The sequence below is a fragment of the Gigantopelta aegis genome, chromosome 5 (genome assembly GCF_016097555.1).
Source record: "Gigantopelta aegis isolate Gae_Host chromosome 5, Gae_host_genome, whole genome shotgun sequence".
NCBI lineage: Eukaryota > Metazoa > Mollusca > Gastropoda > Neomphalida > Peltospiridae > Gigantopelta > Gigantopelta aegis.
Window position 1 is genome coordinate 31,571,793 of NC_054703.1, and position 19,869 is coordinate 31,591,661.

A 19,869-nucleotide genomic window follows, 5' to 3' on the forward strand; every position below is an offset into this window, starting at 1 on the left:
CCAAATTATTAATCCTGTGTCACTGACCCTGTGTCACTGACAGCATTCCGTATCGTGCGACCGGGTTATTAACCCTATATGTTCCAACACAAGATGACAGTGTACCATAGGTCATCATGTAAAAGGCTTTCACTCCTGTGCTGCAAAATCAGAGTCGCACCTAATAATCATCTATCAATGTAAATAATCATCTATCAATGTAAATAATCATCTATCAATGTAAATAAAACCATCCATTTTTCCATCAAATTTTACTTCCTATTTCGAGCCCTGTATGTATACATGTATATATATATATATATATATATATATATATATACATACATACATACATATATATGTATATATTACACACATTATATGTGTGTGTATTTAAAACAACCTTAGTTTCATGCCGTCTTAACGTTCCACACACACAATAAGTTCATTTTGAATCCTCATCCGTTTTGAATACGTTTTTAAGTTTTACTCGAAAGATCGTATCAACTCCTTGTCTGCTTTGAGTAATAGTTGAAGAGTTCCACTCTCACAATAAGGCCGTTTTTAAGTCCTGATCTGTTTTGAATAACATGTTTTTAAGTTCCACACAAAAGATAATATTCTGCTTTGAAGAACCTTAAAAAGTCCCACACACTAAGTTTGTTCTAAAACCTCATCCTTTTTTGAATAAGACGTTTTTAAGTTCCACACGAAAGATAATTCTGCTTTGAACAGGCTTAAAGCTTCACTCTCCAAGAGTCCCATTTCCAGCCATCCTTTAATAACACGTTTTTTATTTCCACACACAAGTTCACTTTAAATCTCCTCTGTAGTTCCGCACTCAATAGTGTTGGCAAGCTTCACCGGTTTTCACGTTCGTGTCCCGCACAAAACAAATCATCTCAGTACTGCACATCCACGTATCAAACGAGTGGACGTACGATACGACATTAACTGTCTATATACATGTTACATACCAAGAGTGTTTACACGCGTCAACATATCGAGTATGTATATAGATGCGAACACATGCATGTTAATATATCAAGTGTGTATACATTAACACATATAAAGTGTCGATACATGCCAACATTGTATTGTATGTACATACACATTAACACATCAAGTGTGTACATAAACATTAACACATCAAGTGTGTACATAAACATTAACACATCAAGTGTGTACATACACATTAACACATCAAGTATGTACATACACATCAAGTGTGTATGTACACATTAACACATCAAGTGTGTATGTACACAGCAACACAAGTGTACATACACATCAAGTGTGTACATACACATCAAGCATGTACATATGCATCAACACATCAAGTGTGTACATATACATCAACACATCAAGTGTGTATGTACACATTAACACATCAAGTGTGTACATACATATTACTAGATCAAGTGTGTACATATGCATCAACAAATCAAGTGTGTACATATGCATCAACAAATCAAGTGTGTACATACATATTACTAGATCAAGTGTGTACATATGCATCAACACACCAAGTGTGTACATATGCATCAACAAATCAAGTGTGTACATACATTACTAGATCAAGTGTGTACATATGCATCAACACATCAAGTGTGTACATACACATCAACAAATCAAGTGTGTACATACACATTACACATGAAGTATGTACATACGAATCGCCAGATCAAGTGTGTACATATGCATCAACACATTAAGTGTGTATACACATTACGGTAATTCAAATGTGTTACAAGATCATGTGTGTCTACACATAAGACACGGTAAGTGTGTATAAAGACATCAACAGATATATCAAATGTTCATGTAAATGTTACAAAGATGTATAAATTGTCTATACTAATGTTAACACATCAAGTGTGTATAAACACAAGAGCACATATTATTTTAAGTGTGTTTATTTTAACATATATATAAAGGGTGTATATAAATATTAACACATTGTGTTAAACATCAACACACATTAAGTGTCTAAATACATTTTACCACAGATCTTTTGTGAATATATTCACGTTCACACAGGAGTGTCACACACTATCAAGTGTGTCCGTGAATATGCATCGACATATCAAGTGTCTACAAGGGTCACACTATCAAGTGTTCGAGTATACTCACTGACACATCAAGTATACATGTGCCACACTATCAATCAAGTGTGTGTGTGTGCACTGACATATCAAGTATGTTCATGTCACACATTAGTGAATATAACACAAGTGAATTCATAAGGCCTATGTATGACATACTATAAACACACATTACAATATGTTAAGGCCTATGTACAGTCAACTGTGTAAAACACACCTTGTACCACTATCTATCTATCTATCTATCTAAATATCTAAATATCTAGATAATATAGATGTAGATATAATAATACAATAATAATAATAATATATATATATATATATATATATATATATATATATATATATATATATATATATATATATATATATATATATAGATATATATATAATATATAGATATATAAATATAGATATAGATATAATATATAGATATAGATATAGATATATCTATATATATATCTATCGACCTATCGATCTATCTATATATAAAATGGTGTTGTGAGAACATACTGGTATAGGCATTTAAACTAAAGATACGCAAAGGCCGAAGCAAACTGTATTCTAGCTGAAGCAAACAACTTGGGTGTCAGCATTTATTTTTTGCCGAGACAATTTTCTGAATTTATACGGCTGTAGCAGTATATACACATTATAGTATGTCAAGACCCGTTAACTGCATGTACACACACAGATTATAACACGTAGATGAGTTACGGCATGTATACACACTTAGAGATGTGCTATGGCATGTATTCACACTTAGAGATGAGTTATAGCATGTATACACACTTAGAGATGTGTTACAGCATGTATTCATACTTAGAGATGTGCTACGGCATGAATACACACTTAGAAATGTGCTACAGCATGTATTCACACTTAGAGATGAGTTATGGCATGTATACACACTTATAGATGAGTTACGTCATGTATACACACTTAGAGATGTGTAATGGCATGTATATACACACACTACAACACGTCAACTGTTTGTGCACTCTGCGGCGTGTTATGACATGCTCGAACAGGGCAGTCCTGGGGAACCCATCTGTGTGAGGACCCGATCCAGCCACTGGAGGGGTCCGTTGAGGTGAATCTCAATCCAACACGGGGTGCTCGTCACCGTCTGTCGTCTGACAAAATAAAATAACACATTGCTTTAGCACAATATTAAAGGTACGTGGTCATAATATTAAAGGTAGATAATCCTCTAAAAACAGTCCCAAAAAAGGGACATAACTGAAACCACCCCTCCTCTCCCCATCACAGACAGTTATTATTACCTGTACACAGCACCCCTCCCCATCATGGACAGTTATTATTACCTGTACACAGCACCCCACCCCATCATGGACAGTTATTATTACCTGTACACAGCACCCTTCCCATCATGGACAGTTATTATTACCTGTACACAGCACCCCTCCCCATCATGGACAGTTATTATTACCTGTACACAGCACCCCTCCCCATCATGGACAGTTATTATTACCTGTACACAGCACCCTTCCCATCATGGACAGTTATTATTACCTGTACACAGCACCCCTCCCCATTATTATTACATGTACACAGCACCCCTCCCCATTATAGACAGTTATTATTACCTGTACACAGCACCCTTCCCATCATGGACAGTTATTATTACCTGTACACAGCACCCCTCCCCATTATGGACAGTTATTATTACCTGTACACAGCACCCCTCCCCATCATGGACAGTTATTATTACCTGTACACTGCACCCCTCCCCAACATGGACAGTTATTATTACCTGTATTCAACACCCCAGCCCTCCCCATCATGGACAGTTATTATTACCTGTACACAGCACCCCTCCCCATTATGGACAGTTATTATTACATGTACACAGCACCCCTCCCCATTATGGACAGTTATTATTACCTGTACACAGCACCCTTCCCATCATGGACAGTTATTATTACCTGTACACAGCACCCCTCCCCATTATGGACAGTTATTATTACCTGTACACAGCACCCCTCCCCATCATGGACAGTTATTATTACCTGTACACTGCACCCCTCCCCAACATGGACAGTTATTATTACCTGTATTCAACACCCCAGCCCTCCCCATCATGGACAGTTATTATTACCTGTACACAGCACCCCTCCCCATTATGGACAGTTATTATTACAAGTACACAGCACCCCTCCCCATTATGGACAGTTATTATTACCTGTACACAGAACCCTTCCCATCATGGACAGTTATTATTACCTGTACACAGCACCCCTCCCCATTATGGACAGTTATTATTACCTGTACACAGCACCCTCCCCATCATGGACAGTTATTATTACCTGTACACTGCACCCCTCCCCAACATGGACAGTTATTATTACCTGTATTCAACACCCCAGCCCTCCCCATCATGGACAGTTATTATTACCTGTACACAGCACCCCTCCCCATTATGGACAGTTATTATTACATGTACACAGCACCCCTCCCCATTATGGACAGTTATTATTACCTGTACACAGCACCCTTCCCATCATGGACAGTTATTATTACCTGTACACAGCACCCCTCCCCATTATGGACAGTTATTATTACCTGTACACAGCACCCCTCCCCATCATGGACAGTTATTATTACCTGTACACAGCACCCCTCCCCAACATGGACAGTTATTATTACCTGTATTCAACACCCCAGCCCTCCTCATCATGGACAGTTATTATTACCTGTACACAGCACCCCTCCCCATCATGGACAGTTATTATTACCTGTACACAGAACCCCTCCCCAACATGGACAGTTATTATTACCTGTATTCAACACCCCAGCCCTCCCCATTATGGACAGTTATTATTACCTGTACACAGCACCCCTCCCCATCATGGACAGTTATTATTACCTGTACACAGCACCCCTCCCCATCATGGACAGTTATTATTACCTGTACACAGCACCCCTCCCCAACATGGACAGTTATTATTACCTGTATTCAACACCCCAGCCCTCCCCATCATGGACAGTTATTATTACCTGTATTCAGCACCCCAGCCCTTGACGAAGCTCATTCTAATCGTACACATCCTTGTTAGCTGATAGACAGACTCGAAGCCCTGATTCACCGATTGCGCAAGTAGAGCCGCAAACTCCTGGTTGTTGAAAATTTTCAAATTACACCCTGAAAATAAACAGCAGATATGACACTGTGAAATTAAAAATATCAAATATTACACCGTGAAATTAAAAACATAAAATATTATACTGTGAAATAAAAAATATCAAATATTACACTGTGTAATTAAAAATATCAAATATTACATCATGAAATTAAAAATATCAAATATTACACCGTGAAATTAAAAGTATAAAATATTACACCATGAAATTAAAAATATCAAATATTACACCGTGAAATTAAAAATATCAAATATTTCACTGTGAAATTAAAATTATCAAATATTACACCGTGAAATTAAAAATATCAAATATTACACCGTGAAATTAAAAATATCAAATATTTCACTGTGAAATTAAAATTATCAAATATTACACCGTGAAATTAAAAATGTCAAATATTACACTGTGAAATTAACCCCTGCACGTGCTGTAACCTCACCATGGTGCAGGGGTGTAACATTCTCTTTGAGAATGGCCAATACAGCACAAATTGAAATTTTGAGTAAAATTCAGTATCTATCTGTGATATTTGTATTTTTGCACAGTTCTTTACACTGTGTTTTTATTTAAATCTTGAATTTTTATATTGATGTTGATTATCAGATTTGTTTTGCTTTTACCATAGTTTGACACCCAATAGCCGATGTATTTTTCGTGCTGGGGTGTCGTTAAACATTCATTCATTCATTCATTCATTCATTCATTCATTCATTCTGTGAAATTAAAAATATCAAATATTTCACCGTGAAATTAAAAATATCAAATATTACACCGTGAAATTAAAAATATCACATCAAGACAAAGTTACAATAGTTGTTTTCTTACAATCTGAGGTTCAAAAATGTAGTTTCAAAATTATGTATTTCAAGTTGGAAACTTGGGTCAGTGATGACGTTTTCTGGTTGTAAAGCTGGGTGGTTAAGAGTTCAGAAGACACTGACAATATCAAAATGTTTTGTTACGCTACCTCGAGGTATTTTACACAGCAGTACGATAAAAACAACACACCTGATAGCTGCAGGTATTTTACACAAGGTAGTATAATGAGAAATATACGGGGAGGTATTTTACACAAGGTAGTATGATAAATATACTGGAAGGTATTTTACACACGGTAGCAGGATAAGAACAATACAGCACGCATTATACCTGGAGATGTTTTACACACAGTCGCGGGATAAGAACAATACAGTATACGTTATACCTGGAGATCGGTAGCAGGATAAGAACAATACAGCACGCATTATACCTGGAGATATTTTACACACGGTAGCAGGATAAGAACAATACAGCACGCATTATACCTGGAGATATTTTACACACGGTAGCAGGATAAGAACAATACAGCACGCATTATACCTGGAGATATTTTACACAGTCGTGGGATAAGAACAATACAGTATACGTTATACCTGGAGGTATTTTACACACGGTAGCAGGATAAAAACAATACAGCACGCATTATACCTGGAGATATTTTACACAAGGTAGCGGCATAAGAACAATACCACACGCATTATACCTGGAGATATTTTACACAAGGTAGCGGCATAAGAACAATACAGCACGCATTATACCTGGAGATATTTTACACAAGGTAGCGGCATAAGAACAATACAGCACGCATTATACCTGGAGATATTTTACACAAGGTAAGCGGCATAAGAACAATACCACACGTTATACCAGGCGGGATAAGAACAATACAGTATACGTTATACCTGGAGGTATTTTACACACGGTAGCGGGGTAAAAATAATATAACACACGTTATACCTAGAGGTATTTTACACACGGTAGTGGGGTAAAAAGAATGTAACCAGTGTTCGAGATTAAAATTTTCGGGCAGTATCCCAGTTGAATACTAACATTTCAAAATCTGGTATCCCATCTGAGAATTTAGTATTACATGGTATCCCGGTGGGATATTGGGTTCTTCAAGTCTGATATCCAAAATTAAATTCTGGTATCCCCGGGATATCGGGATACCGTTAATCTCGAACACTGATAACACACATTATACCTGGAGGTATTTTACACACGGTAGTGGGTTAAGAAGAATATAACACACGTTATACCTGGAGGTATTTAACACACGGTAGCGGAGTAAGAAGAATATAACACGCGTTATACCTGGAGGTATTTTACACACAGTAGCGGAGTAAGAAGAATATAACACACGTTATACCTTGAGGTATTTTACACACGGTAGCGGAGTAAGAAGAATATAACACACGTTATACCTGGAGATATTTTACACACGGTAGCAGAGTAAGAAGAATATAACACACGTTATACCTGGAGGTATTTTACACACGGTAGCGTGATAAGAAGAATATAACACACGTCATACCTGGAGGTATTTAACACACGGTAGCGGAGTAAGAAGAATATAACACACGTTATACCTGGAGGTATTTTACACACGGTAGCGGGGTGCCAGCCATATCGCTGGTTGCAGTTTGGGCTCTGGACGAAGACAGCGTTTTCACTCAGACATTCTGCGAACACCTCGCCGCCGATGTAATACAGACGCACACCTTTACCTGAAAAAACAATGTGCATCATGTCGAGTACCAATCAAATAATTTGCAAACATTAGCTTTGCCTGCTGTCGCTGAATGCAGGGGTAAAAATTATCTGAAGAAGAAAGTCTCCCCAACCCTATCCCACAAAAATGTCCCGAAATAAAGACAAAATACCCCACCCTTCCCACGTAAACTTGAAGAGACATACCTATGTGTACGTGTCATCTTGACTTACCCTCCCCCCTCATAAACTTACAGACACTTACTTATATCCCTGCACGTAATCTCAACCTGCCTCGATCAATTGATGTTGGAGAGAAGCCCGAGACAGAACCGCTCCGAGTTGGAGGGGTCGGTGACAACTTAAGCCCCTATCCCCTCCAACACCATCTTAAACTTACCTATACGTCTGCGCGTCATCTTGACCTGCTGCGTTCGGTTGATGTTGGACAGAACTGCTCAAGAATTGGGAGTTGGTGACAACTTACCCCCCCACCCCCAACTTACCTATATGCCTATGCGTTATCTCGACCTGCTGCTTTCGGTTGATGCTGAACAGAAGCCCAAAACAGAACCGCTCAAGAGTTGGGAGTCGGTGACACCCCCCCCCCCCCCCCCCCCCCCAACATCCGTCATAAACTTACCTATATGCCTGCGCGTCATCTCGACCTGCTGCGTTCGGTTGACGTTGGACAGAAGCCCGAGACAGAAGCGCTCTGAGTTGGAGGGGTCGGTGAAGCCGTCGACGGTGAGGGAGGGCTGGGAGGCGTGGAAGGTTTCGCCGACGCGCGTATTCAGCTCGTAGTACGCAATGGAACACCAGAAATCAGGCTCCTTGTACGTCACCGGCTGCAGGTCATTGCTTTCAGCAGCTAAATAGAGAAATAGAGAAATAAATAAATAGAGAAATAGATCAATAAATAAATAGAGAAATAGAGAAATAAATAAATAGAGAAAGAAAGAAATAAACAAGCATTCTAAGAGAACTGCTGAAGCAATAAATAGATAAATCAATAAATCAATAAATCTATCCATCCATCCATCCTTCCATCCATCTATCTTCTCTATCATTATTATTGTCATCATGCTAATAAAAGGAACAAACTTTTGTAAATAAGTCTTCTTGTACGGTAACCAAACATGCATTAACAGACACTATGTATGCTTAAAGTTATAAACTTTGTTTTGTTTAACGACACCACTAGAGCACATCGATTTATTAATTGTTGACTATTGGATGCAAGTACACCAAATTAGTTTCCATTGCTGATCATGTTAACAGTTTTTAATGAAACTGATCTAGCTAAACAAAGTTTCGATCTTCTTGGGCAGTACATATAAAAAGTGTGGTTCCTTATATTTTATTTATCTGCAAAAAATAGGAAATCACTTGGCATTTGAGATAATTAAATTTTTTAATTTAAATATATTAGCAACCCCAAGTTTTGCAGACTGTAACAGTTCACATTTTTCAACAGTACAATAATGGGTTTTTTGGGTGTTTTTTTTTTTTGGTACAAATTTACAGAACATAGAAAAATAGGGCTAGTCGATTTTTTAACCATGACTAGTGGATTTAGAAAATCACTGATCCCATGGCTAGTGGATTTTGAAAATCACTGATCCCATGGCTATTGGATTTTTTGAAAATTCTAGAAACCCTGTATGATGCAATAACAAGGATATTTATATGACGTCTCTGTCAAATGTAAATACTCGACTCTGTAAACTGATTGTATTCTGTGGTAGCCTATATATGCGTTGCCACCCACTGTGATAATTTCAATTCCTGCTTGTTTTGTGTACTCACGTTCGCAGGGTGGACTGGGAGAAACGTCGATACCATCTGAAAAAACAACAAACAAAAATTGCTTAAAGGCATACTGTCACTGATTTAAGCACCTTATTTCTCTGAAAATGGATAATAAATAAAAATTACATTAATTGTTGGAAACCAAACCTAGCTATCGCATAACCGTAACTGAACCACGGTGGAGTGAAATCCATGTCATCCCTCTCGAAAATTTTAGTTTTTGAATTATGGACCATTGCCATAATTCAATTATTTTTACAAAATGTCATTAATAATGGAGTATGGTGGTTATGAAGATGGTTGAATAAAGTACATATAGGGTCAAATCAAATTATTTTTGTTCAGGTAATACTTTGTTAGACCATTAAATAGGTCAGTGGTCTGTGACAGTATGCCTTTAATGTAGTCCATTCACAACATACTACAGGCCTCATTACCCGGGTTTCAGGTGGATTTCTGCAACTGAACATCTCAGGATTCCATGAGTATAAATTTTTTAAAGAGGCAGGCAGGGAGGGAGGGAGAGTGACAGTGTGGGTGATTGGGGAGAGAGACAGACGGAGAAAGATAGACTGTCAGTGTTTTTGCCAGAAAGAAAGTTTTGGGTAAGGTGAATGGAATTGAATGTAACCAGTCAATAGGGGGTATGGTGGGCCTCCCCTAGGAAGAAAATGGGTTAAAATTAGCATTAGGGTTAAGAAAATCATACAGAAATGATAAGAGTAATTTATTTTGTCGAAAGGATAACTTTAAAAAAAAAATTCTATCAAACATTTGGGTATGGTGATGAGTCATGTTTCCTTCTACAGCGTCATGATGGACAACAACGTGTTTACAGACGCCGCAATGAACATTTTGCCAACAACTGCGTCGCCCAAGTTGACAGATTCGGTGGAGGGAGTGTCACGATGTGGGGAGCCATCTCATACACCGACAGAAGTGAACTTGTGTTCGTACAAGGCAACCTGACAGCTGTACGCTACCCGGATGAAATTCTTTGCTGTCACATGCTTCCCATTTTGGATCGACATAGAGAACTCTTTCAGCAGGACAATGCCAGGCCGTATATGGCACGTGTAACAATGAATTTCCTACAGAATGAGAACATTAATGTGCTGCCATGGCCATCAAGATTGCCAGATCTCAACCCCACTGAACATCTATGGGACGAACTGGACAGACGTGTATGCCAGCGTGACCCGGAGCCTCAGACGCTTCCACAACTGTTACATGCACTGCAGGAAGAATGGGCTAGGATTCCATGTGCCCAGATTCAGAGACTCATTCAGTCTATGCCAAGACGATGTCATGCAGTGATTGCTGCTGTTGGTGGCCACACAAGGTACTGATTTCAGTGCCCTCGTGCGACGCTGTTTGTTGATGAAAACGCCTCCACTGCCGTCAGTCCATAGCAAGAACATTGTCACATATTGATGTCAAATTTTACTGTGATACGATCATAAATAATGGAATTATGCCACTTTGTATTAAAGAGATAATTGCATGAATATTTCGCCTATGCGCGCGCGAGAGAGAGAGAGAGAGAGAGAGAGAGAGAGAGAGAGAGAGAGAGAGAGAGAGAGAGAGAGAGAGAGAGAGAGAGAATGAGACAGTGAGTGATTGAGGAGACAAAGTGTATGTAATTGAGAGAGTGAGAGTGTGAGAGAGAGAGAGAGAGAGAGAGAGAGAGAGAGAGAGAGAGAGAGAGAGAGAGAGAGAGAGAGAGAGAGAGAGAGAGAGAGAATGAGACAGTAAGTGATTGAGACAAAGTGTATGTAATTGAGAGAGAGAGAGAGAGAGAGAGAGAGAGAGAGAGAGAGAGAGAGAGAGAGAGAGAGAGAGAGAGAGAATGAGACTGAGTGATTGAGGAGACAAAGTGTATGTAATCGAGAGTGTGAGAGAGAGAGAGAGAATGAGACAGTGATTGAGGAGACAAAGTGTATGTAATTGAGAGAGAGAGAGAGAGAGAGAGAGAGAGAGAGAATGAGACAGTGAGTGATTGAGGAGACAAAGTGTATGTAATTGAGAGTGTGAGAGAGAATGAGACAGTGAGTGATTGAAGAGACAAAGCGTATGTGAGAGTGAGAGAGAGAAAAGAGAAGACAAAGGATAAACAAACACTGTAGACCAAATTGGACATTTTCTATGCAGCTATTATTTAGATGTACGCATGTACTAGAGATTTTTCTGTGCATATTTGTATCAGCTTCAAAACTATACAAAAGTAAAAGTGAAAGTGTCAAGTCTCACCCATAGCTGAGGTGTCGGACGTGTCTCCCTCTTCGCTCATGTACCCCGGAGGGGGAGTATCTGGAATAATAAATGTGACTCTTAGTAACAGTTGAACTTATTTTAGTCTTACAATCACTTATTTTTAATAATAATTTAACAACATTTTGTGTTATTTTCACTAATAATTCAACTATTATAATAATTCAACAACATTTGGTGTTATTTTCACTAATAATTCAAATAATTCAACAACATTTGGTGTTATTTTCACTAATAATTCAACATAATTTAGTGTTATCTGTGGCAATGATTCAATATAATTTAGTGTTATCTTCACTAATAATTCAACACAATTTAATTTTATGTTCACAAATAATTCCAATATACTTTAGAGTTATTTTGACTAAATACAACATGATTTGGGGTTATTTTTTTTACTAATAATACAAAATAATTTAGAGTTATCTTCACTGATAATAAACATAATTTAGTGTTATCTTTACTAATAAACAATTTACTGTTATCTGCACTAAATATAAACATAATTTAGTGTTATCTTCACTAATAATACAACATGATTTAGTGTTATCTTCACTAATAATACAACATAATTTAGTGTTATCTTCACTGATAATAAAATATAATTTAGTGCTATCTTCACCAAAAATAAACAATTTAGTGTTATCTTCACTGATAATAAAATATAATTTAGTGTTATCTTGAGTAATAATTGAACATAATATCCAGGCTAGAGGTTCAGAATTTCTTACCTATGTCAATTTTGAAAGGTTTTTATTGTAGGCACAATGCTCACAATTTCAAATATGGTAATAATTTGTATCCAAGACTTCGCACTAAAGGGAGAGAACTCACCAGTATCAAAGAAAGAAATGTTTTATTTACAGTTATATGGCGTCAAACATATGGTTATAAACCACACAGAAAATGAGAGAGAAACCCGCTGTCGCCACTTCATGGACTACTCTTTTCGATTAGCAGCAAGGGATCTTTTATATGCACCATCCCACAGACAGGGTAGTACATACCACGGCCTTTGATATACCAGTCGTGGTGCACTGGCTGGAATGAGAAATAGCCCAATGAGCCCACCGACAGGGATCAATCCCAGACCGACCGCGCATCAAGTGAGCACTTTAGCACTGGGTTATGTCTCTTGCCCCTGCTCACAATGAGTCACATATGGTATTAGTTTGTATCCAAGACTAGGCACTAAAGGGAGAGAACTCACCAGGTATGCTGAAGTTATCATTGATGCCGACGGGGAAATCCGTTTTTCGGGTACGGTGGTCTTGTATGCTTTGACAAGTTGTTAAAATTGCATGTGTGACAGCATAGGTCAAACGTATTGAGAGTTAGGCACTAAAGGGAGAGAACTCACCAGGTATGCTGAAGTTATCATTGATGCCGGCGGAGAAATCCGTTTTTCGGGCACGGTGGTCTTGTATGCTTTCACAAGTTGTTAAAATTGCATGTGTGACAGCATAGGTCAAACGTATTGAGAGTTAGGCACTAAAGGGAGAGAACTCACCAGGTATGCTGAAGTTATCATTGATGCCGGCGGGGAAATCCGTGTTTTCGGGTACGGTGGTCTTGTAGTCGTCAATCTGGGGAATCTTGTCGGGTATTTCCGAGTGACGTGGCACAAGGACAGGCGGAAGGACTACAAAAATATAATAAAGAAAACATTATGTTCACAATAACAAAAACGTTATCTAAAAATAGATCGGGTTCGGTGGCGCAGTGGTTAAGTCATTGGTACAGGGTTCGCAGCCCGGTACCGCCTCCAACCCAGAGCGAGTTCTTAAGGGCTCAACGGGTAGGTGTAAGGCCACTATACCCTCTTCTCTCTCACTAATCAACTAACAACTAACCCACTGTCCTGGACAGAGCCCAGGTAGCTGATGTGTGTGCCCAGGACAGCGTGCTTGAACCTTAATTGGATATAAGCAGGCAAATAAGCTGAAATAAAAAAATGAGAAATAAAACCAATTTAGGTTGCTGCATGGGCAGTAACTAGAAATACAGCAAAGAAAACATGTTAAGTACTGTAATTTCTCACCTGTTGTAAGCCGCCACTTTTTTCACTCCCAAAGAATTTTTAATGTAAATGCACTAGTAATAAGCGGTCACCTGTCTCACACAGCCGGTGGCCACCTAAATTGGATTCCAAAGTCACTAAAATACCTGTATTAAGCGGCCACCTGTCTAACACGGCCGTGGCCACCGAAATCGGATTCCAAAGTCACTAAAATACCTGTATTAAGTGGCCACAGTAAATGTTCACTATTAAACAAAAAGGCAGTGACCATTTCGTTTTCAACATCTTGATTAGCGATATTTCTAGTCAATTGTGAAATTGATTAACAACTATATACTGTTAAATAATAAATGTTTTAAAGTGAATCTCGATGCAATACTGAAGAAATTGTTCCCTGAAGGGATATTTTAAATGACAGCGACAAGGTGCAGCAAATAAGCGATCTTCCCATCTTGCAAGTTGATAACAAGCGGCAGTGTTGAGTCATAGATGTGACCTACATATCGCTGATGACGTAAGTTCGTTGTTGACATTACTTCCACCATGGAAACTATTCGTACACACAATTAACCGCCTATAGTGAAGCACTGTTTATGACGTCAAAACGTATCTAGGGGAAATTTTTTAATTGTTTTTTCTTTTCCTAGGGAATGATCACTTTTCTTTCCTTACTTCTCTCTGCCCATATGGGTAATACTTATAGGATATTAAACAAGCTTCCATTTCGTATCATGTTTATGTCCCGAGTGAAATAATGTTCAATTGTCACGAGCTTCAGTGAGTGACAGTGACAATTATTTCACGAGGGACATAAACATGATATGAAATGGTAGCGAGTTTAATATCCTATTTATTACCCATAATCGATCTTAATTTATATCACTCAACTTGTTTGATTAACGTTCCTGTAAGGGTGGAGTGCGCCAATCGATAACATCATCGTGTGACGTTTAAGTGTTCAGGGATCAAACGGCCCGTTGCCTGGTTGCCAAATGTCCTGTGTGGGCGACTTAATTATTAAAAAATAATGGTGTTAGTTGCCCAAATAATATCTTCTTTAGAGCTGTAACATATGAGCCACTATTAATATTTGTATTCCACATTGAAATCATACTCGTGGTTCGCTTACCATAATTTGTCAACAAGCATTATTTTTGGGGCCACCAAATTTTTTGGTGAGTTTCGAACCCTGAATGTTACGTCCCACTTGGCGTTCTAGTGGGACGTATCACTTTGATATGTACCAAGATATTTTAACCACATGTGTAATAACATAGGCTGTTTACTGTACTTCTTTTAATAATGCAAACACTGAATATAAACATAAAATGAAATAATTAAATTTCCGTTACATTCATTTCAATATACATGTAACGCCATCTCATTGGTCCAACGTGATTTTATTCATGTCTCGATGAACACAAAAAGTTACGTCGTCCGGGAACTTCATAATGTATTTTGTATTATTGAATGTTACTGCTTCAGAACGAAAAATTAATTCAAAATATTATTATTAGTAAGTATGTTTTCAATTCAATTGTAAGGATTGTCTGTTATTTCTTCAGCGTTCATCTGGGTATGAACCAAAAAAAAAAAAAAAAAAAAAATCATCTGCTGACTTATGTGAAAATAGCTTCACAGTTTGTGGATGACTTTTTTTTTAGTTCATACCCCGATGAAAATAAAAGAAATAACAGACAATGCTTAATATATATATATAGAGGATTCATCACGAGTATTTTTTAATATGGAAAATATCAACCGAGTCTATGTTAATCGATATTTGTCGAGGCTCTGCCGATTAACTAGACGAGGTTGATATTTTACATATTAAAAAACACGAGTAGCAAATTCTATTTATCCTATAACACTTCTAAAATGACATTCTAATTACTTTTTTTTAGTAAATCACAGTACTAAAGTCGCTGCCATCGATAATATGACGTCATCATGATTAGCAGAGATTAGTTTGACGTCACGCATTTTAAACAAATCTTTGAAAACGTTATGTTCAGGTACACAGGTCTTGTTGGCTTGTAAGCAAATGACCCATCCACAGCAACAAATTACCTAGAGACCTTGCAGATTTGCATACCATTATTAACCGGGTTAATAAAGTAAATTATCACATGGGTTTATGACATGGATATCATGGGTAAGTTATAGGATAAATATATATATATATATATATATATATATATATATATATATATATATATATATACACACACACACATATACACTGAGCGACAAAAGAAACACGAGGAAATTCAAATATTGTGTACATGCGGAAATTATAATCATAGGTATAAAGTAAGACACAAACTCCCTCCTTCTAAGTATTTGTTGGGTTAAGTTAAAAAAAACCTAAACAATTTCATATTATTTTGCCTATTTGAAATCCCTCGATCAAACGCATTTTGCACTTGACTCGTGCATTGCATGCTTTTCATACAATAAAGAATTACTTTTTTTCTTGTCACCTCGTGTCAATATAAGCTAGAACAGTTGGATTTATTTTTGTAAATGCTCACTTAATCACTTTATTTAAATGCCGTGCCTAACAACAGATGATAGGAATAGAGCATTGGGGTGCATTTAAAAACAGGATGGAGTGTGGCAAGAGTTGCACAGCACCCTGTTGTACACCAGTCTACCATCAACAGGCTTCTCAGGCGTCATCGGCAAAAAAATGCTGTCGCAGATTGACCACGCAGTGGAAATCTGAGGGTAACCACAAACAGACAGGACAGGTACATCCTGATGTCACATTTACATAATCGCTTCTTGCTAGCATCGTCAGCAGCACAGCAAACCATAGGGATTCACAATAGGCCAATAAGCAAACATACAGTGCGACGTCGCTTAGGAAATGCACTCCTTCATAACTGACATCCTTACGTTGGTCTAGTATTAACGAGACGTCATCGACTTCGTCGACGTAATTGGGCTCCAGCTAATGGGAATTGGCGGAACAGGCAATGGCAGAACATCGTCTTCTCGGATGAAAGCAGGTTCTGTGTGCATATGGCTGATAGTGGAGTCCGTAAAGTAGGGCTAGTGAATGTTTAATTGTGGCTAGTAACTTCTTAAAATCACTGATCCCATGGCTAGTCAAAGAGTGGAAACCCGCTAAATTTTTCCATTAGCAGCAAGGGATCTTTTATATGCATCGTCCCACAGACAGGATAGCATATACCACTCATAGAACACCGACTGGAACGAGAAATAGCCAAATGGGTCCATCGATGAGGATCCTAGATTGACCGCACATCAGGTGTGTGCTTTACCACCCCACCAATGACATGTGGCCAAAGGTCACAAACATTCCCGAAGGAATTCCTCAGATTTTCCAAAGTAAAATTATGGGGGGGGGGGGGGGGGGGGGGGGGGCCACCTGGGGCTCACTCTTACAGGACTAGCTCTGCCACTCGCCAAATTCGCCAACTGCAAATTTTTAGAACAATTGGCAAATTTTATTTAAATTTGGCTTTTTTTTTTTTTTAATAATAATTCATATTTTATTAGAAAATAGCTATAGGTTTTGCATTTTTGAGATAATTTAGCAAAATTTTCTGATCACCCAGCGCAAATAAAAGATCCTTTGCTGTCTGTCATAAAAGAGTAGCCTATGTGGTGACAGCGGGTTTCCTCTAAAAAAAAACAGTTACAGAATGACCATATGTTTGACGTCCAATAGCCGATGATAAGATAAAAAATCAATGTGCTCTAGTAGTGTCGTTAAATAAAAACAAACTTTACTTTTTGGGGGATCACCCAGAGTGAGCCCTGCCTCTCAGATCCACTACTGACCGTAACTGTAGTTCATATCCCAGTCGAGGCATGGGATTTTTAATCCAGATACTGACTCCAAACCCCGAGTGAGTGCTCCGCAAGGCTCAATGGGTAGGTGTAAACCACTTGCACCGACCAGTGATCCATAACTGGTTCAACAAAGGCCATGGTTTGTGCTATCCTGCCTGTGGGAAGCGCAAATAAAAGATCCCTTGCTGCTAATCGGAAAGAGTAGCCCATGTAGTGGCGACAGCAGGTTTCCTCTCAAAATCTGTGGTCCTTAACCATATGTCTGATGCCATATAACCCTCAATAAAATGTGTTGAGTGCATCGTTAAATAAAACATTTTTCTTTCTTTCTTTCTGTATATATATAACTAAGTGTACAAAGAAAAGAAAAACAAAAGAAACAAAAACAAAAAAGAAGAAGAAAGACTACAAAGTAAAACATAGATGTACAATGTAGAAGTACATGTACATGTATGTAAGTGTAAAATCAATACTGTTTGACAGCTCTGCGCGTGTGTCACATAACTCAACCAGTGTCTGTTGGCTACAGCTCAGCTCCACGAGTGAGTCCGGTGCTTTCGAACTGTCCACAATGTCAGTGTGTCCTTGGTTCATTTTCAAATAATCCTAATGGACACATATCTACAATGTATGCGTATCCATAGCAACAAGCGGATCATTTATCTGTTTATGGTACCAATATATCTATATATCTATATATATAGCTATGAAATAGATAATCTGCAGAAACCATAAAAGTGATATTCGGTGAGGAATCATATTTTCACTGAAAACACAGAAATCATATTTATTTATATATTTTTGTGTTTTCAAAAGGATAAGCGAAAAGATATTTTTTAAAAAAGCAAAAGATAATGTAAAAAAATAGGAAAGATGTATATACAGTCAAACCTGTCTTAACCGGTCACACAAGGGAAGGAAGGAAATGTTTTATTTAACGACTCACTCAACACATTTTATTTACAGGTATATGGACCACACAGATATTGAGAGAGGAAACCTGCTGTTGCCACTTCATGGGCTACTCTTTTCGATCAGCAGCAAGGGATCTATTATATACACTATCCCTCACAGGATAGTACATACCATGGCCTTTGTTACTCCAGTTGTGGAGCAATGGCTGGAACGAGAAATAGCTCAAAGGGTCCACCGATGGGGATTGATCCTCGACTGACTGCGCATCAAGCGAATGCTTTACCACTGGGCTACATCCCGACCCTCACACAAGGGAGTAGATAAAAGTGGCCGCTTTAGACAGGTGGCCACTGAGTACAGGTTGCCACATATATATTATAGTCTTTAAAACATTTGTTGTTGTTTCTTGTTTTACCGTCTGTCCTGCTTATCAACGGATGTGTGCTTCACAGTTGACTATAAATCAACTTATGACATGTCGTCTCTTTAAAAAATAATGCAAATGGAATGTATTAAGTTAACAGTTCTCAACAAGTTTGTTTTCTTTTTTTCTTTAATTATTTAATTCCTATTTCATACGGTGTATTGTCATAGTAAGTGAATCTACAAATGTCAAGTGTAGCCTGCCCAGAGGCAATTAGATGCATTGCAGTCATACTTTCTTAATTGATACACAGTAGAGATGTCGGGACTGAATGGGTACTAGTATTCCTGAAAGAGTGATGATGGGTTATTTGCTGCACCTTATCGCTGTTGTTAAAATATCCCATTTGTCTAATAGTAAACATTTAATATGGCTGCTTAATACAGGTACTTTAGCGATTTGAGATCCGCAGGTGACTGCTTATTACATGTGCATTTGCATTATAAATCGTTTTGGTGGGAAAAAAGTGGCCGCTTAAGACAGGTGACCGCTGATTACAGGTGGCCGTTAGGACAGGTTTGACTGTATAATCAAAGCTCGAATTTGGCAGGTGGCAATTGCCACTCAAAACGCACCAAATACTTTCCAATAATCCATTTCACAAGCAGCTTTTGCTTTCCATCTTATTTCTAAAAATCGTTTCCAGTATTTCCCAGAATTCTTGATTCGCCTTTGTCATGCGTTTTCTGCATTTTAATGGCAGAACTTAAAATATTTTAAAACATTACTACATTTGTATCGACACTGTGGACGCGGCTATTTCACATCGGTACACACACCAATAATGGAAGAAATATCTACCAACAACATTCCCGAAAGTCATT

At 38.0% G+C, this 19,869-nt stretch overlaps 1 protein-coding gene across 1 annotated transcript in view; it reads right to left on the bottom strand.

The window, feature by feature from the left end:
• Positions 1 to 2,557: 2,557 nt before the first annotated feature.
• LOC121373706 (mothers against decapentaplegic homolog 3-like) overlaps positions 2,558 to 19,869 on the bottom strand; it is a 60,498-nt gene continuing 43,186 nt past the window's right edge. The window contains exons 4-10 of the mRNA XM_041500443.1: positions 13,372 to 13,503; positions 11,841 to 11,900; positions 9,588 to 9,623; positions 8,422 to 8,649; positions 7,658 to 7,795; positions 5,106 to 5,250; positions 2,558 to 3,220 (exon numbers count right to left, since the gene is read on the bottom strand). Coding sequence (XP_041356377.1) covers positions 3,097 to 3,220; positions 5,106 to 5,250; positions 7,658 to 7,795; positions 8,422 to 8,649; positions 9,588 to 9,623; positions 11,841 to 11,900; positions 13,372 to 13,503 — 863 coding nt within the window. The 3' untranslated portion in view covers positions 2,558 to 3,096. The remainder of the gene's footprint in view (positions 3,221 to 5,105; positions 5,251 to 7,657; positions 7,796 to 8,421; positions 8,650 to 9,587; positions 9,624 to 11,840; positions 11,901 to 13,371; positions 13,504 to 19,869) is intronic.